Source organism: Anoplolepis gracilipes, chromosome 16, assembly GCF_047496725.1.
Source record: "Anoplolepis gracilipes chromosome 16, ASM4749672v1, whole genome shotgun sequence".
Classification (NCBI taxonomy): Eukaryota; Metazoa; Arthropoda; class Insecta; order Hymenoptera; family Formicidae; genus Anoplolepis; species Anoplolepis gracilipes.
The window spans coordinates 8,461,310-8,489,246 of NC_132985.1; the positions used below are offsets into that span (position 1 = coordinate 8,461,310).

At 31.9% G+C, this 27,937-nt stretch overlaps 2 protein-coding genes and 2 long non-coding RNA genes across 9 annotated transcripts in view; 1 reads left to right on the forward strand and 3 right to left on the reverse strand.

Moving 5' to 3' along the window:
- The window catches only part of LOC140674594 (transmembrane protein 114), a 352,543-nt gene that overhangs the window by 49,515 nt on the left and 275,091 nt on the right, over window positions 1-27,937 (reverse strand). The gene's annotated exons all lie outside the window — the stretch shown is intronic.
- On the reverse strand, window positions 1,653-6,032 carry LOC140674592 (uncharacterized). The gene is made up of 5 exons (XM_072908241.1): window positions 5,197-6,032; window positions 4,933-5,092; window positions 4,687-4,814; window positions 3,960-4,611; window positions 1,653-3,354 (listed from the first exon to the last, which is right to left on the reverse strand). The coding sequence occupies exons 2-5, from the start codon at window positions 5,087-5,089 to the stop codon at window positions 3,263-3,265; spliced, it is 1,029 nt and encodes a 342-aa protein (XP_072764342.1). The 5' UTR covers window positions 5,090-5,092; window positions 5,197-6,032; the 3' UTR covers window positions 1,653-3,262.
- LOC140674597 (uncharacterized) lies at window positions 5,561-21,935 on the forward strand. 4 transcript variants are annotated; one of them, XR_012048254.1, is made up of 7 exons: window positions 20,163-20,250; window positions 20,336-20,419; window positions 20,831-21,040; window positions 21,155-21,217; window positions 21,316-21,478; window positions 21,553-21,646; window positions 21,793-21,935. It is a non-coding gene; the product is annotated as an uncharacterized lncRNA (long non-coding RNA). The 4 variants fall into 4 exon arrangements; XR_012048253.1 differs by lacking the exons at window positions 20,163-20,250; window positions 21,316-21,478; window positions 21,553-21,646; window positions 21,793-21,935 and adding an exon at window positions 5,561-5,605 and having other exon boundaries at window positions 20,345-20,419; window positions 21,155-21,245; XR_012048251.1 differs by lacking the exons at window positions 21,316-21,478; window positions 21,553-21,646; window positions 21,793-21,935 and having other exon boundaries at window positions 21,155-21,245.
- LOC140674598 (uncharacterized) lies at window positions 17,055-18,827 on the reverse strand. Of its 3 annotated transcripts, XR_012048257.1 has the most exons (7): window positions 18,740-18,827; window positions 18,571-18,654; window positions 17,950-18,159; window positions 17,773-17,835; window positions 17,512-17,674; window positions 17,344-17,437; window positions 17,055-17,197 (listed from the first exon to the last, which is right to left on the reverse strand). It is a non-coding gene; the product is annotated as an uncharacterized lncRNA (long non-coding RNA). The 3 variants fall into 3 exon arrangements; XR_012048256.1 differs by lacking the exons at window positions 17,055-17,197; window positions 17,344-17,437; window positions 17,512-17,674 and having other exon boundaries at window positions 17,745-17,835; window positions 18,571-18,645; XR_012048255.1 differs by lacking the exons at window positions 17,055-17,197; window positions 17,344-17,437; window positions 17,512-17,674 and having other exon boundaries at window positions 17,745-17,835.

Here is a 27,937-nt window from a genome sequence, read left to right on the forward strand (position 1 = left end):
CACAGCTTCCTCTATGCCCTTTCAAATCGTACTATGGTTTGACGGGGCTCTCATTCTTCTTATATTTCGCCTAATGCTGTCTTAACACATCCTACCGAACGTCAACGCTTTTGCATCTATAAAAACGTTCCGACATGTTCGTCGCAGCGTTGGCCAAAAATTTCTATTATTTTCCACGACTTTTATCCCTTCTAAAATGTCCCTCGGCTATAAATCAACCACAAAGATAAACACCTTGCAGTTGCAGTTCTTTCCTTAAAAATTATGGAAGATGTTTCGCTCCAGTTTTATGGGAGATTTTCCGCGAGGGTGCAAAGCTGCCGAACGTCGGCGCTTAAAATCCTAATGATATAACGATAATATGATAAAATGATCATAAAACTAGAAAAAAAAACAGTTTTACGACTTCTAAAATACCCCCGGCTATAAAATCAACCGCAAAGATAAACATCTACTTTCGAACGTGTGTAGGACCCTTCCCCCCCACCCCTTTTTCCCTAACATCAGACCCCTCGCGCCTCCCAGATACCCCCGCCCCCGCACCCCCCTCGGCGCCCCATGGCTTAGAATCCCCACTATAACACTACTTACAGCAGAGAATAACATAGTACCTTGTTTTTATAAAAAAAGAATTGCACGTCAGTTTGATTATGAATGTCCTGATGAGGTAATAGCCCAAGAGGAGGAAAAATTTCGCATCGAATATTTCCTTTTAATTATTGACAAGGCCATACATTGCCAATCATTTAATGAACGATTTAAACTATACTGTTTGATGTATTAAAGTACCTGATTAAAACTCAACTCAATTTAGTTTATCCAAATATATATATAGCACTTCGTATATCAGAATTTTAAAAACAATTTTGGGTATTTATATAATTTTCGTGACATTAAAAATTTATCTAAAGAAGAGCTGAAAAAGAACTGTAACGATCTGCACATTATAAGATGAAAATCATTTTAATATAAGTGAATTAGAACTATTTGAGGAATTAAGATCATTTATCCATATAATCCCTGATAATGAATAAAATTGCTTGTTTGATGTATTAAAGTACCTGATTAAAACTCAACTCAATTTAGTTTATCCAAATATATATATAGCACTTCGTATATTGCTAACTCTACCAGTAACAATTGCTTCTTCAGAAAAAAGTTTTTCAAAATTAAAATTAATAAAAAACTATCTCCGTTCTTACATATCGCAAGAAAGACTGTTGGGCATAGTAATGATGTCAATAGAAAACGATATATCTCATGAGACTGATTTTAGTACTGTGATTGATGCCTTTGCCGCAGCAAAAGCAAGAAAAAAACATTTTTAAGTTTATATATAATTTTTATATGTTTATATATGTTTTTTGTTTTTAATGAAAAATAAATATATAAAATAAATTTTAATGAAAAATAATATAAAAATTTTAAGCTCCGCATTTCAAATTACACTCGACCCCGCTTAGGCTAGAACCGGCCCTGCTAGAGAGCCTTTTGAATGTTTATGTTAGAGACCTTAAAGTAAGAGTCTGGACAGAGTTGCCCTTGTTCCTATTGGTTCCGATGAAATATGGCGGAACCAATAAGGTGCCTCGAATTTGTACTTCGCATGCGCCATTATTCAAATAAAATAGAACAATAAGAAATAAAAAAACTTGTTTTTATCTTGTTTTACAGGTTTATTCGTGTAAACATATAATTATAATTAAAAAAATAAATACTACTTAATAGAAGCATGCCTTGACATAGTTTTACTATTATAAATCTTAGTGTTTAATCGCCCTTTCTTACAATCAATTTTAATGCGAAACATAATGAAGTGTTTCATGATTTTATCAAATAAATTGCAGCTAGTTTCCAAGGTGTCACAACGAAGATTAGCCATTTTTACAGTAAAAAATGTTACTAAATCATAATTTTTATTTTTCATGTAAGGTAGATATCTTTTTATAATAATTTCCATATCATAAAAATAATTATAAGTTGCTGTGTTAACAAAAAACAAAGTTTTTGATTTAAAACATCTTAAATGTACTAAATTTGAATATTTAATATTGGCATCAAATGTTCTTGATTCAGCTGAATTAATACAACTTTCACAAACTGTAGGCAATTTAGAAAGTTTATGAATAACATAACCAGCAACAGAATATAATACATTTAAATTGATATTGTTCATATGAATCTGTTTGTTATCAATGTGAGGAGGAATTACAGGAATTTCGTACGATGTGTTACAATCCTTCTTTTTTCGATTTTTTGGTTTAAAAAAATTCACAGCAAAGGCACCCTCATTTTGTTCATAATTAGTGTTTTCAAGAACTTGTAAATATTGTGAGACGCTATGAATCTTTAAGCATTGTTTAAATTGTAATGCATTGGGCACAGGAAATTTCTTTCGTATATTTGAAAATAAGTTTTCAATACAATCCTGAATAAATCTTGCGCCCAATACATTTCATATGTATTGGGCGCAAGATATTCATTATCCTCGATTATTAATTAAATAATTTGTCAGTTCTATGAAAGATGTAGTAGTGATCATAATACCGCATTGTACGGGTAAATTTTCCATCTTGTCCAATTTTAATATTATGAAAAAGATCAATAACTGATTTCAAAAACTCTACACTCTGATCAAATTTTCTTTGCGATTCTTCTTGTCCTTCTATTTTTCCTAATGAAATTGAAGAAAATCGAGAAGTAATAGTATCAAACCATTTTGACACAATTTCAATAAATAACGCGGTTACTTTATATTCACTTATATGACGTTCTTCTCCTATAAATTGCAATGCACTACTAACATCTTTATTATACAAAGTGGTTGCTTTATTAACTTTCATTTTATTAAAATTAGTAAGAGTAGTAGTTTCTCTATTTAATTTTGGTGCTAATTTAAATATGATGTTTTCTTGCTCAGCTACTAATTCTTCGATATGTGAACATTTAACAATGCATGAAGATAGTTTGTTCATTTCTGCAAAATTCTCTGGCAATGTTATAATTTTATTATTTACTAAGTTCGAAGATTTTTTTAAAGATGTGGAGCATCAGCAAAGAAGAACAATTTTCGATTGTTATCTAGTGGATGTGGTATCGAGTTCTTAATTTTGAAATGCTTTGTTGCAGATATATTTCCGTAAGCTTTCCACATACTCTGATTAACCGCTCCCATGTCAGATGTGACACTTGAAGACCTATTAATTCGACTTTTGCAATTATGTTAAGAATAATTTCTTTTAAAATTGCACCATTAAATCCGTTAGGAGTGTAATGGTACGCTACAATTTGCTTCCATCGTGTAAATATACCACAAATTATGAATACTAGTCCATGTGTAATGAGGCTTTAGTCCTATAAATATGCAAACAGAGAAGAATAGAAATAATAATAATAGAAATAATAATAATAGAAATAATAATAATAAAAATATAGTAAGATATATATATATGTATATATATATAAGTAATGAGGAAATCGCACATGCAAAAACGAATCCCAGCAAACAGAGATATATAACTGTTGTATAACATGTAACTAACATAGATATTACAGATGTAACATACATGCTAAGTTATAATTTCCCACTCATAGATATGTAACACAACTGTTAAATTGTAATTATATTGTAGTTATATCTCATTTAACGCAATAAATTGTCGATATAAAAAACTTGACATCTTTAATACTGACGAGTTATTATGTTATATGGGATATAACTACAATCTAATTATAATATAACAGTTGTTTGTTACATTTATGAGTGGGAAATTATAATAATTAAAGTGTACGTCACATGTAACATCTATGTTAGTTACATGTTATACAGTAGTTATTTATCTGTGTTTTCTGGGATAATAATGTACATGTCATTGCAGTAATCACAAATTTAATATAACATCAATGTTATATAAACAGGTTTGTGTTTGCTGGGAAATTGCATATACATCAAGGATTACCAAGTTTATCGGGAATTGTAGCATATCCAATGGTCTTATTCGTGCAAGGATCTATTTGTTCACCTGGAATCAAACTCATTTCATCCACACAAATCATGCAATTGTTACATCGTTCATCCGAAAAGTTTAATACTTTATCCCTTAATAAATTGAAAACTTCATCACAAATTTCATCCTTAAAAGTAATGCATTCCAAACGTCTACGCAGTGTACGAGATGAAGGCAAAGGATAAGATTGATTTAATAATTCCCTGTATCCATTATCCCCACATGCATGTCTGAGCCGTAATGCTTTTTTAATGGTTGCATCTGTCCATTTATATATATGGCGTCCTTTATATTTAGCTTTAAGATATTCTATCTGATCTTCGTTAAACATTTGCTGTAATATTGGTATCGGAATAATTTGGTGCCTTTGTTGATTCTTTTGAATAATAGTATTTGTTTTGTTCAATTTTTTGTTTGCCGATTTTCTTCTCAATTCCTTCACAGTGTCATCTGCAAGTGTCTTTGAATCATCAATCGGAATATCTACTTCATCTTCTTTTCGTAATCTTTTTGCATTATTCACTGTATCAATGTCTTCGAGATGTCGTTTTGATGATGTAGAAGGAATCTCAAAGATGGATTGAGTTGTGTATTTCTCTTGAATCTATGAAAATTAAAACAATTTTAAAATTAACTTTACAATAACGCTATTAAGAATGCAGTTAAAATTAATACATACAACATGTTTGTTTCTTTCTGTAGCTGGAATGTTTGTGGAGTTTTTTGAAGGAAAAATTGTTGGAGTGGCATTGGCTTTTTCTTGCCATCGACTCGTATTTTTTCCCACATTTCTGCCGAAAAATGAACCTATAAAAATTACACAAAATTATATTTTTTTATTTTTAATTAACACAATATATATATATATATATATATATATATATATATATATAAATGTTTTTAATAAATACTATATTTCACTTACTTCGCATATATGAGTTTTTAGTTAATATCCACTTTGATGAGTGATTATTAATATTTTGTCTCCATATTGTTCTTTGTTGCAAGTTTGATGGAAAACACTTCAGCGAAAAATCTTTTTCAGTTGAATTTGAACAATTAGGTACACAGCAGCCAGTCATTTTCTACACAATTTATATAATTTGTAATAAACATTGAAAAAGTAATACAATATTAAAGGTTAGAAAATAATTTTTTTAGTCGTTTTCATTATAATGTTTTTCCTTACCTTATCTTTTTCTATATACTTTGTCTTTTATAGTATGGTACAACTTGTTGCTTGTTCACTTATTTTAATATTTGATCACTTTATATATCACTTTTATTACTTTACTTTTTATTACTTTAACTATGGTTTCACATCACGACACATTTTTGTATGCAATCGAGCGTACTTAAGTGTACTAAATTCAAGGCACTTTATTGGTTCTGCCATATTTCATCAGAACCAATAGGAGCAAGGGCAACTCTGTCCAGACTCTTACTTTAGGGTCTCTAGTTTATGTATGGCTCAGTTTCCAGCATTCGTTATCTTACGGTTTGAAATTTTCGTCTCGCCTATCAGATATTCGTTGGTTAATATTTCATGAAAGAAAAGAATCGTGGAGTTCACCGGGCGTAACCTAACCTAACACATGGTATAAAAGTGGTTATTTACAAGGGAAGTGTCACAATTGTCTGACACCGATTTGATTCTTCTTGAAATATGTTGTTAAACACAAAAATCTAAGAGACACGTATTTTTTTATATGAGCGATAATTCATGTTTAGAGAGTGAAACATCCCTTTGAAAAAAGCAGTTTTTTCTTTCAAAATCGAATATTGTCGAAACTATAAGAAATAGAAAAAAAATTGTTAAATGAAAGTTTAACGGTTTGAAGTACTTTAAAGTTATGAAAAAAAATTTTTTATTTTTATTATTTTTTTTCAAAAAACCCCCACCACCCATATTATTTTCAAAAAGTGTTAATTTTTTTTTACCAAATTAAAGCTTATGTTTTTTCCGAATTCAACCATATACATATAATAAAGTTATTTTACAAAATATCATTTTCGAAAATTAATTTAAATACTTCTGTATACATATACATATATACGCTATTCGTGCTCATCCATGCTATATGAATAAACAAGTATCGTTGAAACAATGAGACACGTAAAAAATGTTTTAAGTAATATTTATATAGTTTTCTGTATACTTTATAATCCACTTACAATAATAATGAAAATATTTTTGAGATGAGTATAGTATTTTTAAAATCAATTGTAATGTAAGATAAAATATAGATTTGTACGTGATAGTTTGTAAGATATTTTATCTTACATTACAATTGGTTTTAAAAATATACTCATCTTAAAAATATTTTCATTATTATTGTAAGTGGATTCCACACATACAGTGATTTTTTTGTTTATTTCTCAAAGATTCGATAAAATAATTTTATTATAAATGAATAAATTTTGAATAAAATTGTCTTCAATTTTTATTCATAGCAGAAATTATAAATATCATAAAACATGTCATATATAATGACATAATTGCGAGAATTTAATTTTTAAAAATAATTTTAAAAAATTATAAAATTATTATTTTTATTAAGAAAAAATATATATATTCAATTAAAGTATAGAGAAAACTATATAAATATTATTTAAAACATTTTTTATGTGTCTCATTGTTTCAACGATACTTGTTTATGCACATAGCATGGATGAGCACGAATAGCGTATATATATATAGAAATATTTAAATTAATTTTTGAAAATGATATTTCGTAAAATAACTTTATTACATATGGTTGAATTCGGAAAAAACATAAGCTTTAATTTGGTAAAAAAAAATTAACAATTTTTGAAAATAATATGGATGGTGGGGGTTTTTTGAAAAAAAATAATAAAAATAAATTTTTTCTCATAACTTTAAAGTACCCTTCAAACCATTGAACTTTTATTTAACAATTTTTTTTCTATTTCTTATAGTTTCGACAATATTCGACTTTGAAAGAAAATACTGCTTTTTTCAAAGGGGTGTTTCACCCCCTAAACATGAATTAACGCCCATGTAAAAAAATACGTGTCTTTTAGATTTTTGTGTTTAAACATATTTCAAGAAGAATCAAATCGATGTCGGACAGTTGTGACATTTTCCTTGTTAGAAAAGAGACCAGAAGAACTTGATACACCTCTAGATTTTTGTTTTAAAAGTCATTTAAAACCAACGTGCGATATTTACGGTGAAGTTGCTGTAATTACCTGCGTATAGTGCAAAAAGTCTCTTTGTATAAATCATTTCTTCCACGATCATAATCTTTGTAATTGATATGAACCATGAATATGTATGTGATTTTTATGTACGATGTGTACATATGTCATGTATACTTTGTGACCGTATAATTTTTTAGGTAATTAATATGATCGCTCCTTTCTATAATTTTCGGCCGGTGGACTGGCCTATGGCACACCTCCGGCGCGATCGCTCTTCCTAATCGGAATTTCGTCCCTGAAACGACAATGATTTTGGACGCCAGGCGCGAATATCCACGCCCCTCTAAACTGATATAATAATTTCACTCTACACGAAAAACGCCAAAATTATTACAATCGCAACGGTAGCTAAAGCGACTAGCCAGCTTCAAGATAGGGTAGAGGGGGTGGTTCGTAGAGAGTGACACGGGATCGAGAATCGATAGTTTTAGGCGTTGAGTTATTTCAATAAAAGATACAAGGGCTTTAAATATGAATAAAAGATATATTTAACAAGAGATATTTAGAAACGGAGACTGACTATACAGGAGAGAGTCAAAGTTATTTGCGACAACTAGACATAAAGGTCGCACTCGCTGTGCACGTGAAGGGCGCGCGGCGTCGCGGCTGAACGAAAGATATCAAGTTACACTCGATTTCGGGTAATTCTTACAACGTCGGAAGTCGCTCGTGACTTGTTAAGGTCGACAACACAAATACCTATCTCAATAAAATACCGCAGTACTCGGCCACGAAACGTCGATCACTCGCGCTATTCAATTTCCGAGAAAATTCGCTGGAATGCGTGTAAACATACGCAGTCGGCATGCATTGACCTTCGATAGGGATCGCTACGTCGTTTACTTTTCGCTGTGCAGACTATACGAAAATCTCACCGTACGCAAAACACAATTACTCGACGCAACTTATACATGAATCTCAACACTCTTTCGAATTAACGCTACATCAATTATTCCCGGATCGCGAGTCGATAGACGGCACGGGATATCGAAGTCGCACGCGGCACGCTCTATACGAACTCGCTTCCCGACGGATATAATACGACAAGTACTATAACTAATACGCAACAATTAGTACGACAATTAATGCGACAACTAGTACGACAATTAATGTGACAACAAAAGGTGACTATCGGTGGCTATAGAGAGAGAAAGATTTTATGCCTATTTGCGACTCGGACGAAACGAAGCCCCTCGCGAAACTCTAAACGAAATAGTACGGCAACAATTACGCGACGGCGGAGTATTATTTTCTCGTTAATCGCGACAACTAAAGATACGATAATTGCGACAGGGCAAAGCTCGTCCGAATCGCGCGATTTACCGCGCGGTTTGGCGGCCTTACAAATATTCGTTTTTCCTTGTCCAGTCTCGCTCTGGATCGCAGAATTTCTGGGCCTGCCGTCCTCGGTAGCTCGCCGAATAGTGACGAGCGTGAGGCTTGCGGGAGACACACTGGCGAATTTGTGCGCGATTAGGCCACCTGTGGCGCTATCGCGGCCCTTAGGGCCAATCACAGCCGTCGCTTATCGCGGCTGATTTGACCTCGCTTATCGATTTTGCGTTTGTGGATCTTCGCGAAGCAGCTTCCCGGGGCGGCTTGTCGGCAGCTTCCGCTCGGCACTGCCCAATGCCCTTGGCTTCCCCGGTCCCCATGGTTGAGTCCGACCTTGCAGTTCCTTAGTCGGGGGCTCCGACGTCAGCTCCGTCGAGATTGGCCATTCCCTTGACCGTCCCCTTCCGGTCCTTCGCTCCGGGTACGATCCTGCGGGTATATATCCTTTAACGGCAGCCGATGTTTCCGCCGATCTATGAGTTATCAATTAAAATGCACAGTTCTTACCGGGCGTGATCTTTCCGCGTCTATTTCGCCTCCGCCCGCCGTCGGAATCAGCCTCCTGGATCCCTGTAGGTTCCGAATACGAAGAGGTAGCTGCCGCCAAACTCACGCAACAACGCGCGCAAACGAGAAATATATAAAAGTCGCAAGGGCGCTCTCTCTCTAAATGGAGGACGCAGGCTCCGCGAAACCTTCCCCGATCGAGCCTTTCGGCCTTTGTGATGGACGAAAAAAAAACATCACAACTTATATGTAATATAATGATTTATTAAAGCAATTTGTGTTTATGTTTTGAGAAAATAAATATTATAAAACGGAATCAATCTATATAATTCAAATACTATTTAAGCTTTTTTAAAGCTTAAATATCAAGTTTAACATAAATATTTCAAATAGTTAACATATATGGTAACACCTTAACCTATTATATTTAACATAAAATTGCAAAGAACTATAATAAAAATTTATTAACATATTGTTAATATAAGTTACATATAATTATATTAATTTTTGTTTATTAATATTTATACGTATATATTAATTGTTAATATTAATAACTTGTTAATTAAGTAAATCTATTAAATTCAATAAATAAGGAGTTAAAACTTCTATTTCAAAGTGTAATATACCATGTCTGAATATGTGCAAAAATGTTATCTGCAAACATAATATAAATATGAATATGTATAAAGTATTATACATATACCATACAAATATGCAAATAATAAATGAGTGATGTGATGAAATTGTTATTTTCAATTATCTATCTAAATGTGATAAAATCTCATTTTTAATTATCTATCTTTTATTTTATAAAAGAAAAAAAGAGATTTATATATAAAATATATATGAAATAATGTATATTTTCACAAGTATGTCTTTATCTTTTATAATTTAATTACTTCAATTATTAAAAATTATTCCTTTTAAAAAATTCTTTCGCATTCTAAATTGTGAGATTTATATTCTGCTTCAACAGTTTATCTCGCAAAGACTCGTCGAATTTGCTCTACATTTGAAAGCCTCATTGGCCTTTTATCGTCTCAAAAAGGAATTCCTCGATCGAATCCTCGAGGCCGACTTTCAAGATCATACTATTATATATCATACTATTAATATGTACTATGCTCACAATTTTGATTGACAAAATATAGAATGCGGCGGTGTACATAAGCTACTAAAATATTCTTTTTGTGATTCTTTTTGCAATTTGAACAAAGAGAAGGATACTATAAGAATACAAAATTAATAAAAAAAATACATTAATAACATTTTTAATAATAAAGTAAGATATCTTTGATTGATACAAAATATGACACTTTTCATACAGTTTTTCCACATTTCTATACAGGATAATTTATTTTAATCTTAACAGAGAAATATTTCGAAAATATGCAATTTTAGAAAAAAACTTTCCAAATAAAAGTTGTATGGTATAGAGGGGGACGTACATGGGTGACCTTTATTTGACCTTGAGACGTCTACTTAAGGTCAGATGAAGGTCAACTTAGTTTCTTAAATGAAAGTCCCTATTTTTTATTACATTTTCAGATTGTGCAACTTTAAATAAACATTTTCCATATCCTGATAATTTTTTATAAAATCAATAGTTTCCGAGATATCAGAGTTCAAAGAATGAAAAATTACTCAATCGACTTTTGATTGCGCAAAACTTTCGGCGTTATCCAGGATCAACGACGTGGACATGGTGATAATATGATCCTTTTTAGGATGCTTGATTTCCATGAGTCCCCTTGCCTCTCACGATTTACGTCTTATAACATTTGTTCGAATGTGTCACCATTTACTTCAATACACATTTGGAACCTTCGACGCAATGCAATATCGGTAGTCCTTCGAAGAACTTCTTCAGGAATAGTTGTCTGGTAATGCGATTTCTCATATCGATCGGAATCGTTGGCTCAGTATCAAAAAGAATTCCTTTAATGTGCCCTCACAGGACGAAATTACAAGGAGTCAAATCAAGGGAGAATTTGGAGGCCATCGGACATAACCGTTGAATCCTATCCAGGGTTCAGGATATCTTTGGTGTAAATAATCTCGCACAATGTTAGCACTGTGCGAAGGAGCACCATCGTGCTGAAACCACATTCGTTCTCTAGTTCTTAATGGTGTATTTTCTAATAATTCATGTAGGTCATTTTGCAAGAACTGTAAATACATTTCTCGATTAAGAGTATCTTCAAAGAAATGGGGTCCAATAATTTGGTCATCTAATATGCCACACCAAACATTTACTTTCCATTGATGCTGATGATCTACATGACGAATCCAAAATGGATTAACATCCGAATAATAATGAGAATTGTGACGATTTAATTCTCCGGTATTCTGAAAAGTTTTAAATGTCAAAGATTTTAAATGTGTATTGAAGTGAATCGTGACACATTCGAACAAATGTTATAAACGTAAATCGTGAGAGGCAAGGGGATTCGGGGAAATCAAGTACCTCGAATCGTGAGAGGCAAGGGGACTCACAGAAATCAAGCACTCCAAAAGGGATCAGATTACCATCACGTTCATGTCGTTGATCCTGGATAACGCCAAAAGTGGTTTACGTAATCAAAAGTCGATTGAGTAATTTTTCATTTTTTGAACTCTAATATCTCAGAAACTATTGATTTTATTAAAAATTATCAAGATATAAAAAATGTTCATTTAAACTTGCACAATCTGAAAATGTAATAAAAAATAGGGACTTCCATTTAAGAAACTTAAGTTGACCTTCATCTGATCTTAAATAAACGTCACCATGGTACGTCTCACGCTATACCATACAACTTTTATTTGGAAAGTTTTTTTGTAAAATCGCATATTTTCGACATATTTCTCTATTGAGCTTAAAATGAATCATGTATAAATATAAATTGACTAACTGTATTTTTGGCAATGCATATACACTCAAATATTGCATATGTCATGAAATACATCAATAAATGGATAATAATTTTATTCCGCTGTATTATTCTAAAAAACCATTGACATTTCAAATATCAAATGATTTAATATTCACATTTTTCAAACATTAACAAGTAGTGTGTTAAAGGGGATTCTAACCCAGACGCTCGAGGGGGGTGCGGGGGCGGGGAATGACGTCACGCAAGTCCGCGACGCGGTTTGTAGACGAGGGGTACACGGAGAGGGGGAGAGGTCCGTGACACAGCTGTAGGTCCGCGACACGGTTTGTAGACGACGAGGGGTACGCGGTGAGGGGAAGAGGTCCGCGGCGCGGTTTGTAGACGAGGGGACAGCGGAGAAGAGAGAGGTCCGCGACGCGGCCGGTAGACGAGGGGTTTGCGGAGAGGGAAGAGAGGTCCGCGGCGTAACCGATGGGTCCGCGAGTAGGGAGAGGGATAGAGAGAGACGGCGCGATAGGCGTTCGCAACGCGGTAGAGAGAGACGGCGCGATAGGCGTTCGCAACGCGGTAGACGGAGACGCGTGGTATAGGATAGAATAAGGAGAGTATGATGTGGTGGGAAAAGGTGAGCGCTATATGCGTTTAGCATAGCGTAGGACAAGGAGAACGCACGTGGTGGGAAAAGGAGAAGATTACAATAGAAAGATAATGTGAGAGAGAAAGAAGGAGGATGAGGGGAAAGAATAGCGGAAGCGCGTTAAGACGGAGGCTAAAGGTGTACGCGGAAAATAAATTTTTTTTATATTAAATTTATTATATTAAATTATAATCTCAAAATTCAGTATTCAACTTGGAAATTTATTATCTTATATTTCTTGTCTTTCAAAAGAAATTTATTTTACATGCTTGGTTTTCTAAAAAAATACAAGGTAGCCAAACTTACGGGCGTAAAGAGCTAGTAAAATTATTATTATTATTATTAATTATATAATATATGGTGGAATAAGGATAAGATTGATTGAAGAAGGCGCAAGCAATATACATGTTTAACATAATTTTTATTCAAAGATGTGTGTGTGTGTGTGTGTGTGTGTGTGTTCTAAAATTAAAAATATAAAATATAAAATTATAAATTTGGGAAAAAAGGAGGCAATCGCAACGAGTCAGCCGCAGTTGGTGAAACGCAATTTTTAATCTGTATTCATTCAAACAACAAAATTAAAATAAATTTAAATTGGTTTGACATAAGATGAGACGTACGTTTCGGCCTTCTTTTTAGGCCATCTTCAGCGCAAAATTAATCGAAATACAATCAATATAATAAATCTAAATACAATCGTATAAAAGACAGATATAAGTATAGAACGGAAAGTTACAATAATAAGAACGCAATTCAGTCACTTACATAAATATTGTAACGTTGACACATTGTTGGAAATAGAATATGGGTCCAAAACGCAAAGTAGCAAACTCTCGACCAAAGTAATTGTCTTATCGTTTGTTAGTGGAGATAAGTTTATAACTATTGTCTAAACATCACTGGTTGAGAGGCTGATAAAGTTAAATGATAAAAATAAAAAATTTTTAATTGAGAAAAAAACCAAAGTAGTTAGTCAAACGAATAAAATTGTTAATAATAATGTTGATAAAGTTACGTAGTAAAAAATGAAAATTTAAATTAAGAAGAGACCAAAGGCAGTTAGTCAAACAAATAAAAATATTTAATAATATAATATAAAATATAAAAATACGAAATATAAAATATAATATTGGGTACGGGAATAAGTTTTAATCGTTTTCCCATAGATGGCAGTAATAGTATCGCTTGCATCATTTCTAATCTTTCGATACATAGATTTGAAAGGTGTGTATGTGAGCTATCAAACGCAGTATAAGATTTTTGTTTAGAGTGTAAACAACAAGTATTTATATCGCATCGAAAATGTCGGAATTTGTTCCAAAAAAGCAGCATTTGCGGGAAGTTTTTCTTCACTACTATCTTTTGAAGTAAAGTGCTGCAGAAACGTGCCGTTTGCACAATACATATAATATGAAGTAGAATATAATTTGTGCCTTCTATGTACGGCAATGCTGAGAATTCATTGCGGATAATCTGCAGGAAAAAACAAATCTTATTAGTATATACATTTCATCATTTTTAAAAGATACTTACAATATTAACTTCAAATATCATTCACATTGTCAAAGTCGAAATTACAGATTTCATGTTGACTTCGATATCAGGTGGCGACGACTGCGGTGGTGGTGGTGACAACATATATTTGTTTGGATATGTATATTTATTCAAACATGTACAGTCGAGAATCTTTTCACAAGTACACAAATATCCAAAACGTTCTTGTTGATTATCTACAAACAATTTCTTAAATTTATCAGTCTCAATATTATGATAAAAAAAACCATCGAAAATATAAATTCTAAACACTTATTGTTTATACTTGTTGGGATACATATATACACACACGGCAGATATGTACAAGCGCGGATACATTCAGCTACCCAACCATAATTGAATTCTGTACACTGATAACGGCTACTGGTTCCACATCCGTATTCCCTTATTCGCTTTATATATTTCACCCGTATGATATGCGGTACACTGATCTATCCAACAATCTTCTGAATCCACAAATCGAGTAAATCTGCGTTCATTGGAATAAAGTTCATCGTTAGGATACTCGAGAGGTGATTTATAATTATTACAAAGTTCACGGAAAATTTTTCTTTGTAAATCGACCGGCCATTCTGTATAATCGCAATCATACACAGTCACTGTCAACAGCTTCAGTTTGGCGGGTGAAATGTTGCACATCTACATTTTGCATGTCTACTTCCCGATCATGAATAAATTTTGGTATCGATATTCGTGGAAAAGTCTTCGTTTCACTGTCATTGTCTCGAACAAGAGCGATTACATATCTCCATTCCTTCACATGTTTTTCGAGTTTTCTTATAAAAGGCTCCATTGTAAGTAATATTGTTCTTCTGTCTTTGACAAAAACAGTCATAAGAAATGTTTATATTAATAATAAGTTCAAATGTTTATCATCACACATGCATAATAATAGTTTCTTTTTCAGACACAGATCTTAGTTTGTGCAACAGTCATCAACGCAAAATTTTCTTTATGAGCTATAACAAGATCGTATTAAGGATGGTCATACACGCTCCTCCATAGATCGCCACTAATAGTTCTCTTCCGAAGAAAGTTTATTTTTCATACATTAGTCTTCTTTCGTACAAAACGGGCAAAAATTACATGGTATTATTTGATACAACGAATTTCGACACTCCCTGCAAAATAATCTGAGGATTAGTTCATAAACTATAGTTTCATGTGTGCGTACCGCTTCAATATCATGAAACATGATGTACAGTATTTACGACCACTCGCGGTTCTATAATAAAAAATACAACGCACATTCGTTTCATCACATTATATGTATGGAGTTCTGCAGCATCTAACTTACGCTCAACATTTTCTGTACCATCACTAAAATCATTGTCATAAATACTGTCGTGTAAGGATTCTACATCCGATTCAGACGAATCGGACGAAATGTCCATCAAGTCATCCATGAGCGCAAAGTTTTCTTTATCAGATATAACAAGAATGTCACAGGGATGATCGTAAGCTCTCGTTTTCTTCACCAGATACGACAAGAGTGTCACAAAGATGATCGCAAACTCTCCTATGATGCACGTTCCTCCCAAATATATATTTTAATCTCACATCTCTCATCTTCTTCTAACTCGAGTATCACGTTTCATCTAAATCAGCATTTTTCAACATCTTTAGCAGAATGAATGTAGATCCAACTATACACAGCATACGTTTTATAAAAAATAGGCCAAGAAAGAAATAAAAAACAATCAGTAATGAAAAAAGACAACTGTCGCTCCACACAGCATTCATACAGATAATATAAAACGATTATTGAATCACAACACAATCAAATAAACATCAAACAGATATGTATCGAACATTGATCAACATCAATTGAAACATCGATCCAACCATGTTCAAACCACAATCATACATCAAATAAACATCAAACAAACATCTATCGAACCGCGATGAACATCGATCCAATCATGTTTGAACCACTATCGTACATCAAACGAACATCGATCAACATTAAACAAACGTCAATTAACATTAAACAAACATTTATCGAACCGCGATGAACATCTATCGAACCATGTTTAAACCACTATCGTACATCAAACGAACGTCGATCAACATCTATTGAACCGCGATGAACATCTATCGAACCATGTTTGAACCACTATCGTACAACAAACGAACGTCGACCAACATAAAATGTATCATGATAAATTACAATAAACAAAAATCAACTATTTGTACCGTTCAAAAGACGTTAAATATTTTAATATCGAAATATAATACCAGATGCAACTGCGTCACGTACTGAAATATAATACGATATAATACTACAGAGATGGACAAGAAAAAACTCTCATCTCCTTCCAACTCGAGTATCACGTCTCATATACATCAGCATTTTTCAGCAGCTTTAGCAGAATGAATGTAGATCCAACTTTACACAGGATACGTTTTATAAAGAATAGGCGAAGAAAGAAATAATAAAAATCAGTAATAAAAGTCAACTGTCGCTCCATACAGCATTTATACAGATAATTATAATAAAACGATTATTGAATCACGACACAATCAAATAAACATTAAACAGACATGTATCGAACATTGATCAACATCGATTGAAACATCGATTCAACCATGTTTGAACCATTATCATATATCAAACAACCCTCGATCAACATTAAAACGAACCATGATCGGTTCGTAATCAGCTGTCATTAATCGACTACTTGTTTAAAGATGTTAAATATTCCACGTCTATTGTCTGCTAAAAATGCAAACTAACATAAAAATGCATCACGTACTGTAATATAATATTCACCACACAGATGTATACAAGAATAAGGTATATAATACTTGCTATAAGAAGAGGATAAAAAAAGATAATAACGCATATGTATTTTGACAATAGTTTATTTCAAATATGGATTGATCAAACCTTTATAATAAGGCTTCGACCACCAATTGAATATTTTGAATACATTTGTAAAGCACAATTTTTATATGTTTATTGCAATGCATAGTAGATTCGAATTTATTTTCAATCGCGTCCAATTTAAATAATATTCTATTTAACTTTCCTAAGATTAGTTCCTTAAATTCTGAAATAAATTAATATTATTTAGTTTATAGAATATGAATATAATTCCTGTGTTTTCTATATTATACATTATTGCAACAAATATATTTTTGCATACTTCTTTATTTATAGAAAATATATAAAAGTATTAGTATTTTTTAAACTTACCATGAGAACATAGATTTTCATTTTCTATACGGAAAGCAGAATTTTTTTATAAAAGATGTACTATCTGTAACAATTTTGTTGTTATTATTAATATCTGAAAAGAAACTAAGTATTAGTATTTTTTTTACAAATATCATATAACGTTAATAAATTGTAGTTAATGCTCACCGTTTTTGCTTATTACATTAAACAATATGTTTTCGTCTAATATATTTCTTCCAATATGTTTAGATGTACTCTGTAGCTCTTTGTCATACGACACAAAATTTTGTTTCTCTGGAAGAGCGGGCAGAATTTTTCCTTGCGTAACACTATTTTTCTTTAAAGAAATCTACATTTTTTTTTTTCAAAAGAGAAAGATAAATATTTTTTTTTAATTATTATACGTCTTCTTTTTTTCTCGTTCTTGTAATTCATTTGAAGATAGACCTGTATCATTATTTGATGTATCTTCTGCCAAAATTAATTTTTGTATATCTTCTTCGTAAGTATCTGAATAATTTAAAATAAAAGTGTAAAAGAAGTTATAAAAATTATTAATAATATATGCAATATTACATGTAACTAATAATACATACAAATTTATGTTTTATATTATTCACTTACTTGCAATGCCAAAAATTTTTACTGGTAACTCCTTCCAATCTGACTTTTCTCATGGTATCTCTTGTGCCGTTATAGCTTTATTAATACGAAGCTTTGTTTTAAAGTGACTAGGCCCAATACATATAAACGTATCTGCGTTGTACCATGTAGCAGGTATTAGCTGCAGACCATCATTAAATTCCGCAATGATATATTTTTCGTTACCCATTTCTGTGTTACGCAAAATGAACGAAGATCATGAAGAAATTATGTATACATATTTTATTATAAAAATATGTATATTATGTTACGCACAAAATTATATTTCATGACATGGTGATTTATATAAATCTTTTACATATTTCAAATTTGTACCAGTAACACAAATTTTTTATTTTTTATGTAACATTTATAATCAGAATATATTTACCGTTTCATAATAAGCAGCAATTATTAGAAGAATTTTTACAATTAATAGTAAATTTTCCATTTGATATTCTGAGATACTACGATTCAACATCAACATTATCAAGTACTGGACCATTCTTGTGTAAATTTGTACATGAATATATCTTATTATTATTATTATTATTATTATCATGTTCTACAAATAAGAAATTACAATTTTCAATTTCATTATACCTTTTAATCAACTGTTGCAATGGCTTTTCATTTTTCCGTAACCGTCTTTTTATAAATGTCTTAAAATTTTTGAAACTGAAAGTACTAAAATTATCGAGTGGACCATACAGTCTTACATCAAATCATATACGTAAAAGATTATGCACATTATGCGATATGTACTGTTTACCGTATAATATTTCAAATGACTCAATAAAATAATGAAGCAAAGCTTCAGCAAAACTTTTAATTCTTCTTGACATAAATTTCGACGTGTAAGAATTATTACAGGTACATGTAATGTGAGAAAATGATATATATATTTTTTTTCTTGTAATATATTTCTCAATACAACAGGACTGATTATAATAGAAAATTTCTAATTTCTGCTGCTTTCCACTGCTTAACGTCTCTTATTGATCTGGGTCTTCTAACAAAATCAACCGGTGTAGTATTTCTAAGTAAAATCAGTAAATGTGATATTTTATTAATAGCTCATGCATTTAAACGTATAGAAGTTGGACCTTTCATCCAAAGTAGTATCATTTTGTCATAACTCCTAAACAGATCAAATGCATATAATCTAACGGAGTGTTAGTTATAGGTAAAAAATTGAGAACATTATGTAAAATAGAAACACTAATTTGAAAATCTTTATAGGCATTAATCACAAATAATTTATCTGTTCTTAAAGTATTGTTTTCTTTTCATATGGAAAGCAGATTCTACCTATTTACACATTTGCCCTTGATTAAACAATTATTAAACCCGGTATGACCTTTTATAGATAATGTAAAAGATTTGACAGGTGCATCGCATTATTAAAGCAAATAATGAGACTTTAATAATGTCTTTATTATAAATATAACCATTAATAATTAAATCGATTAAGTCGTTAACTAAAGGTGCGAAAAAAAAAGAAAAAAAACATCAGCATTATTAGGTTTCTGATATCCAAAGTATGCACCAACAAGATATATAACATGATATTGTTAACGACTTAATCGATTTAATTATTAATGGTTATATTTATAATAAAGACATTATTAAAGTCTCATTATTTGCTTTAATAATGCGATGCACCTGTCAAATCTTTTACATTATCTATAAAAGGTCATACCGGGTTTAATAATTGTTTAATCAAGGGCAAATGTGTAAATAGGTAGAATCTGCTTTCCATATGAAAAGAAAACAATACTTTAAGAACAGATAAATTATTTGTGATTAATGCCTATAAAGATTTTCAAATTAGTGTTTCTATTTTACATAATGTTCTCAATTTTTTACCTATAACTAACACTCCGTTAGATTATATGCATTTGATCTGTTTAGGAGTTATGACAAAATGATACTACTTTGGATGAAAGGTCCAACTTCTATACGTTTAAATGCATGAGCTATTAATAAAATATCACATTTACTGATTTTACTTAGAAATACTACACCGGTTGATTTTGTTAGAAGACCCAGATCAATAAGAGACGTTAAGCAGTGGAAAGCAGCAGAAATTAGAAATTTTCTATTATAATCAGTCCTGTTGTATTGAGAAATATATTACAAGAAAAAAAATATATATATCATTTTCTCACATTACATGTACCTGTAATAATTCTTACACGTCGAAATTTATGTCAAGAAGAATTAAAAGTTTTGCTGAAGCTTTGCTTCATTATTTTATTGAGTCATTTGAAATATTATACGGTAAACAGTACATATCGCATAATGTGCATAATCTTTTACGTATATGATTTGATGTAAGACTGTATGGTCCACTCGATAATTTTAGTACTTTCAGTTTCAAAAATTTTAAGACATTTATAAAAAGACGGTTACGGAAAAATGAAAAGCCATTGCAACAGTTGATTAAAAGGTATAATGAAATTGAAAATTGTAATTTCTTATTTGTAGAACATGATAATAATAATAATAATAATAATAAGATATATTCATGTACAAATTTACACAAGAATGGTCCAGTACTTGATAATGTTGATGTTGAATCGTAGTATCTCAGAATATCAAATGGAAAATTTACTATTAATTGTAAAAATTCTTCTAATAATTGCTGCTTATTATGAAACGGTAAATATATTCTGATTATAAATGTTACATAAAAAATAAAAAATTTGTGTTACTGGTACAAATTTGAAATATGTAAAAGATTTATATAAATCACCATGTCATGAAATATAATTTTGTGCGTAACATAATATACATATTTTTATAATAAAATATGTATACATAATTTCTTCATGATCTTCGTTCATTTTGCGTAACACAGAAATGGGTAACGAAAAATATATCATTGCGGAATTTAATGATGGTCTGCAGCTAATACCTGCTACATGGTACAACGCAGATACGTTTATATGTATTGGGCCTAGTCACTTTAAAACAAAGCTTCGTATTAATAAAGCTATAACGGCACAAGAGATACCATGAGAAAAGTCAGATTGGAAGGAGTTACCAGTAAAAATTTTTGGCATTGCAAGTAAGTGAATAATATAAAACATAAATTTGTATGTATTATTAGTTACATGTAATATTGCATATATTATTAATAATTTTTATAACTTCTTTTACACTTTTATTTTAAATTATTCAGATACTTACGAAGAAGATATACAAAAATTAATTTTGGCAGAAGATACATCAAATAATGATACAGGTCTATCTTCAAATGAATTACAAGAACGAGAAAAAAAGAAGACGTATAATAATTAAAAAAAAATATTTATCTTTCTCTTTTGAAAAAAAAAAATGTAGATTTCTTTAAAGAAAAATAGTGTTACGCAAGGAAAAATTCTGCCCGCTCTTCCAGAGAAACAAAATTTTGTGTCGTATGACAAAGAGCTACAGAGTACATCTAAACATATTGGAAGAAATATATTAGACGAAAACATATTGTTTAATGTAATAAGCAAAAACGGTGAGCATTAACTACAATTTATTAACGTTATATGATATTTGTAAAAAAAATACTAATACTTAGTTTCTTTTCAGATATTAATAATAACAACAAAATTGTTACAGATAGTACATCTTTTATAAAAAAATTCTGCTTTCCGTATAGAAAATGAAAATCTATGTTCTCATGGTAAGTTTAAAAAATACTAATACTTTTATATATTTTCTATAAATAAAGAAGTATGCAAAAATATATTTGTTGCAATAATGTATAATATAGAAAACACAGGAATTATATTCATATTCTATAAACTAAATAATATTAATTTATTTCAGAATTTAAGGAACTAATCTTAGGAAAGTTAAATAGAATATTATTTAAATTGGACGCGATTGAAAATAAATTCGAATCTACTATGCATTGCAATAAACATATAAAAATTGTGCTTTACAAATGTATTCAAAATATTCAATTGGTGGTCGAAGCCTTATTATAAAGGTTTGATCAATCCATATTTGAAATAAACTATTGTCAAAATACATATGCGTTATTATCTTTTTTTATCCTCTTCTTATAGCAAGTATTATATACCTTATTCTTGTATACATCTGTGTGGTGAATATTATATTACAGTACGTGATGCATTTTTATGTTAGTTTGCATTTTTAGCAGACAATAGACGTGGAATATTTAACATCTTTAAACAAGTAGTCGATTAATGACAGCTGATTACGAACCGATCATGGTTCGTTTTAATGTTGATCGAGGGTTGTTTGATATATGATAATGGTTCAAACATGGTTGAATCGATGTTTCAATCGATGTTGATCAATGTTCGATACATGTCTGTTTAATGTTTATTTGATTGTGTCGTGATTCAATAATCGTTTTATTATAATTATCTGTATAAATGCTGTATGGAGCGACAGTTGACTTTTATTACTGATTTTTATTATTTCTTTCTTCGCCTATTCTTTATAAAACGTATCCTGTGTAAAGTTGGATCTACATTCATTCTGCTAAAGCTGCTGAAAAATGCTGATGTATATGAGACGTGATACTCGAGTTGGAAGGAGATGAGAGTTTTTTCTTGTCCATCTCTGTAGTATTATATCGTATTATATTTCAGTACGTGACGCAGTTGCATCTGGTATTATATTTCGATATTAAAATATTTAACGTCTTTTGAACGGTACAAATAGTTGATTTTTGTTTATTGTAATTTATCATGATACATTTTATGTTGGTCGACGTTCGTTTGTTGTACGATAGTGGTTCAAACATGGTTCGATAGATGTTCATCGCGGTTCAATAGATGTTGATCGACGTTCGTTTGATGTACGATAGTGGTTTAAACATGGTTCGATAGATGTTCATCGCGGTTCGATAAATGTTTGTTTAATGTTAATTGACGTTTGTTTAATGTTGATCGATGTTCGTTTGATGTACGATAGTGGTTCAAACATGATTGGATCGATGTTCATCGCGGTTCGATAGATGTTTGTTTGATGTTTATTTGATGTATGATTGTGGTTTGAACATGGTTGGATCGATGTTTCAATTGATGTTGATCAATGTTCGATACATATCTGTTTGATGTTTATTTGATTGTGTTGTGATTCAATAATCGTTTTATATTATCTGTATGAATGCTGTGTGGAGCGACAGTTGTCTTTTTTCATTACTGATTGTTTTTTATTTCTTTCTTGGCCTATTTTTTATAAAACGTATGCTGTGTATAGTTGGATCTACATTCATTCTGCTAAAGATGTTGAAAAATGCTGATTTAGATGAAACGTGATACTCGAGTTAGAAGAAGATGAGAGATGTGAGATTAAAATATATATTTGGGAGGAACGTGCATCATAGGAGAGTTTGCGATCATCTTTGTGACACTCTTGTCGTATCTGGTGAAGAAAACGAGAGCTTACGATCATCCCTGTGACATTCTTGTTATATCTGATAAAGAAAACTTTGCGCTCATGGATGACTTGATGGACATTTCGTCCGATTCGTCTGAATCGGATGTAGAATCCTTACACGACAGTATTTATGACAATGATTTTAGTGATGGTACAGAAAATGTTGAGCGTAAGTTAGATGCTGCAGAACTCCATACATATAATGTGATGAAACGAATGTGCGTTGTATTTTTTATTATAGAACCGCGAGTGGTCGTAAATACTGTACATCATGTTTCATGATATTGAAGCGGTACGCACACATGAAACTATAGTTTATGAACTAATCCTCAGATTATTTTGCAGGGAGTGTCGAAATTCGTTGTATCAAATAATACCATGTAATTTTTGCCCGTTTTGTACGAAAGAAGACTAATGTATGAAAAATAAACTTTCTTCGGAAGAGAACTATTAGTGGCGATCTATGGAGGAGCGTGTATGACCATCCTTAATACGATCTTGTTATAGCTCATAAAGAAAATTTTGCGTTGATGACTGTTGCACAAACTAAGATCTGTGTCTGAAAAAGAAACTATTATTATGCATGTGTGATGATAAACATTTGAACTTATTATTAATATAAACATTTCTTATGACTGTTTTTGTCAAAGACAGAAGAACAATATTACTTACAATGGAGCCTTTTATAAGAAAACTCGAAAAACATGTGAAGGAATGGAGATATGTAATCGCTCTTGTTCGAGACAATGACAGTGAAACGAAGACTTTTCCACGAATATCGATACCAAAATTTATTCATGATCGGGAAGTAGACATGCAAAATGTAGATGTGCAACATTTCACCCGCCAAACTGAAGCTGTTGACAGTGACTGTGTATGATTGCGATTATACAGAATGGCCGGTCGATTTACAAAGAAAAATTTTCCGTGAACTTTGTAATAATTATAAATCACCTCTCGAGTATCCTAACGATGAACTTTATTCCAATGAACGCAGATTTACTCGATTTGTGGATTCAGAAGATTGTTGGATAGATCAGTGTACCGCATATCATACGGGTGAAATATATAAAGCGAATAAGGGAATACGGATGTGGAACCAGTAGCCGTTATCAGTGTACAGAATTCAATTATGGTTGGATAGCTGAATGTATCCGCGCTTGTACATATCTGCCGTGTGTGTATATATGTATCCCAACAAGTATAAACAATAAGTGTTTAGAATTTATATTTTCGATGGTTTTTTTTATCATAATATTGAGACTGATAAATTTAAGAAATTGTTTGTAGATAATCAACATGAACGTTTTGGATATTTGTGTACTTGTGAAAAGATTCTCGACTGTACATGTTTGAATAAATATACATATCCAAACAAATATATGTTGTCACCACCACCACCGCAGTCGTCGCCACCTGATATCGAAGTCAACATGAAATCTGTAATTTCGACTTTGACAATGTGAATGATATTTGAAGTTAATATTGTAAGTATCTTTTAAAAATGATGAAATGTATATACTAATAAGATTTGTTTTTTCCTGCAGATTATCCGCAATGAATTCTCAGCATTGCCGTACATAGAAGGCACAAATTATATTCTACTTTATATTATATATATTGGGTATGGGAATAAGTTTTAATCGTTTTCCCATAGATGGCAGTAATAGTATCGCTTGCATCATTTCTAATCTTTCGATACATAGATTTGAAAGGTGTGTATGTGAGCTATCAAACGCAGTATAAGATTTTTGTTTAGAGTGTAAACAACAAGTATTTATATCGCATCGAAAATGTCGGAATTTGTTCCAAAAAAGCAGCATTTGCGGGAAGTTTTTCTTCACTACTATCTTTTGAAGTAAAGTGCTGCAGAAACGTGCCGTTTGCTTGTGGATGTTTACGGCGACCATGCTCCATCGGAGTCAACTTGCAGATATTGGTTTCAACGCTTCAAAAATGGTGATTTTGATGTCAACGACAAAGAACGCGATGGTGCCCCAAAAAAGTTCCAAAATAAGGAACTTGAGGAATTGCTTGATATTAATCCATGTCAGACACTTGAAGAATTGTCTGCAGCATTGGATGTTGATCGGTCCACCGTTGGAAAACGCCTACATGCGCTGGGAATGGTTCAAAAGGCAGGAAATTGGGTGCCACACGAGTTGAAGGAAAGGGACATTGAAAGGTGTTTGGTTACGTGCAAAATGTTGTTTCAACGACAAGAAAGAAAGGGTTTTTTGCATCGGATCATCACTGGCGATGAAAAATGGATTCACTACGACAATCCTAAACGCAAACGAGCATGGGTGAAGCCAGGTGAACCAGGTCCATCAACGCTAAAGCGCAATATTCACGGGTCAAATGATCGGAAGAAATAGAATTCTTCACTCGAGGAATCCGTTTATTGCCCGAAAGATGGGCGAAAATTGTCGCTTCAGATGGAAAATATTTTGAATAAAATCATTTAATATTTTTATATTCAAACTATGTTTTTTTCTACATAAAAAAACGATTCAAACTTATTCCCGTACCCAATATTATATTTTATATTTCGTATTTTTATATTTTATATTATATTATTAAATATTTTTATTTGTTTGACTAACTGCCTTTGGTCTCTTCTTAATTTAAATTTTCATTTTTTACTACGTAACTTTATCAACATTATTATTAACAATTTTATTCGTTTGACTAACTACTTTGGTTTTTTTCTCAATTAAAAATTTTTTATTTTTATCATTTAACTTTATCAGCCTCTCAACCAGTGATGTTTAGACAATAGTTATAAACTTATCTCCACTAACAAACGATAAGACAATTACTTTGGTCGAGAGTTTGCTACTTTGCGTTTTGGACCCATATTCTATTTCCAACAATGTGTCAACGTTACAATATTTATGTAAGTGACTGAATTGCGTTCTTATTATTGTAACTTTCCGTTCTATACTTATATCTGTCTTTTATACGATTGTATTTAGATTTATTATATTGATTGTATTTCGATTAATTTTGCGCTGAAGATGGCCTAAAAAGAAGGCCGAAACGTACGTCTCATCTTATGTCAAACCAATTTAAATTTATTTTAATTTTGTTGTTTGAATGAATACAGATTAAAAATTGCGTTTCACCAACTGCGGCTGACTCGTTGCGATTGCCTCCTTTTTTCCCAAATTTATAATTTTATATTTTATATTTTTAATTTTAGAACACACACACACACACACACACACACACATCTTTGAATAAAAATTATGTTAAACATGTATATTGCTTGCGCCTTCTTCAATCAATCTTATCCTTATTCCACCATATATTATATAATTAATAATAATAATAATAATTTTACTAGCTCTTTACGCCCGTAAGTTTGGCTACCTTGTATTTTTTTAGAAAACCAAGCATGTAAAATAAATTTCTTTTGAAAGACAAGAAATATAAGATAATAAATTTCCAAGTTGAATACTGAATTTTGAGATTATAATTTAATATAATAAATTTAATATAAAAAAAATTTATTTTCCGCGTACACCTTTAGCCTCCGTCTTAACGCGCTTCCGCTATTCTTTCCCCTCAGCCTCCTTCTTTCTCTCTCACATTATCTTTCTATTGTAATCTTCTCCTTTTCCCACCACGTGCGTTCTCCTTGTCCTACGCTATGCTAAACGCATATAGCGCTCACCTTTTCCCACCACATCATACTCTCCTTATTCTATCCTATACCACGCGTCTCCGTCTACCGCGTTGCGAACGCCTATCGCGCCGTCTCTCTCTATCCCTCTCCCTACTCGCGGACCCATCGGTTACGCCGCGGACCTCTCTTCCCTCTCCGCAAACCCCTCGTCTACCGGCCGCGTCGCGGACCTCTCTCTTCTCCGCTGTCCCCTCGTCTACAAACCGCGCCGCGGACCTCTTCCCCTCACCGCGTACCCCTCGTCGTCTACAAACCGTGTCGCGGACCTACAGCTGTGTCACGGACCTCTCCCCCTCTCCGTGTACCCCTCGTCTACAAACCGCGTCGCGGACTTGCGTGACGTCATTCCCCGCCCCCGCACCCCCCTCGAGCGTCTGGGTTAGAATCCCCTTTAACACACTACTCTAACATAATATGTTTTCAAAAATTGATACATAATATATGCACACGCTAAGTATTTACAGAACGAAATCGTGTACTGAATACCTGAACTGCTAATTGGATTCGATAGATACTTTTTATAGTAATTTATAATAAAACGTACGTGCTTCGCTGCATGCGGTTATATATAATATTATATTGCACCACTTAACTTATTTCGCATTGAATGTAAGTATTGTATTTATTAATCATAGCATCTCGTCAAAGATTCTTTACTCGGCTAGTACTATTTTTAATGCATGAAAGCATTATTTTTCTCATGTAAATAAATTATATATTTATTGCCACATGTTTGAGACATGAAATTTCGTGCGTGTCAATTGCGATAAACAGCATTAATATTCAAAGATCATTTTTTCGCTGTACAATTAATTACATGAGTGTCCTCAGAATATTCGAGAAGGTCTCTCTACCGCTAAACATAAA

Coding starts and splice junctions, on each gene's coding strand:
- LOC140674592 (XM_072908241.1), bottom strand. CDS start 5,089: ATGACTGGCTGCTGTGTACCTAATTGTTCAAATTCAACTGAAAAAGAT. Junction 4,815..4,932: donor TAAAAACTCATATATGCGAA/GTAAGTGAAATA, acceptor TAATTTTTATAG/GTTCATTTTTCGGCAGAAAT. Junction 4,612..4,686: donor CAGAAAGAAACAAACATGTT/GTATGTATTAAT, acceptor TAATTTTCATAG/ATTCAAGAGAAATACACAAC.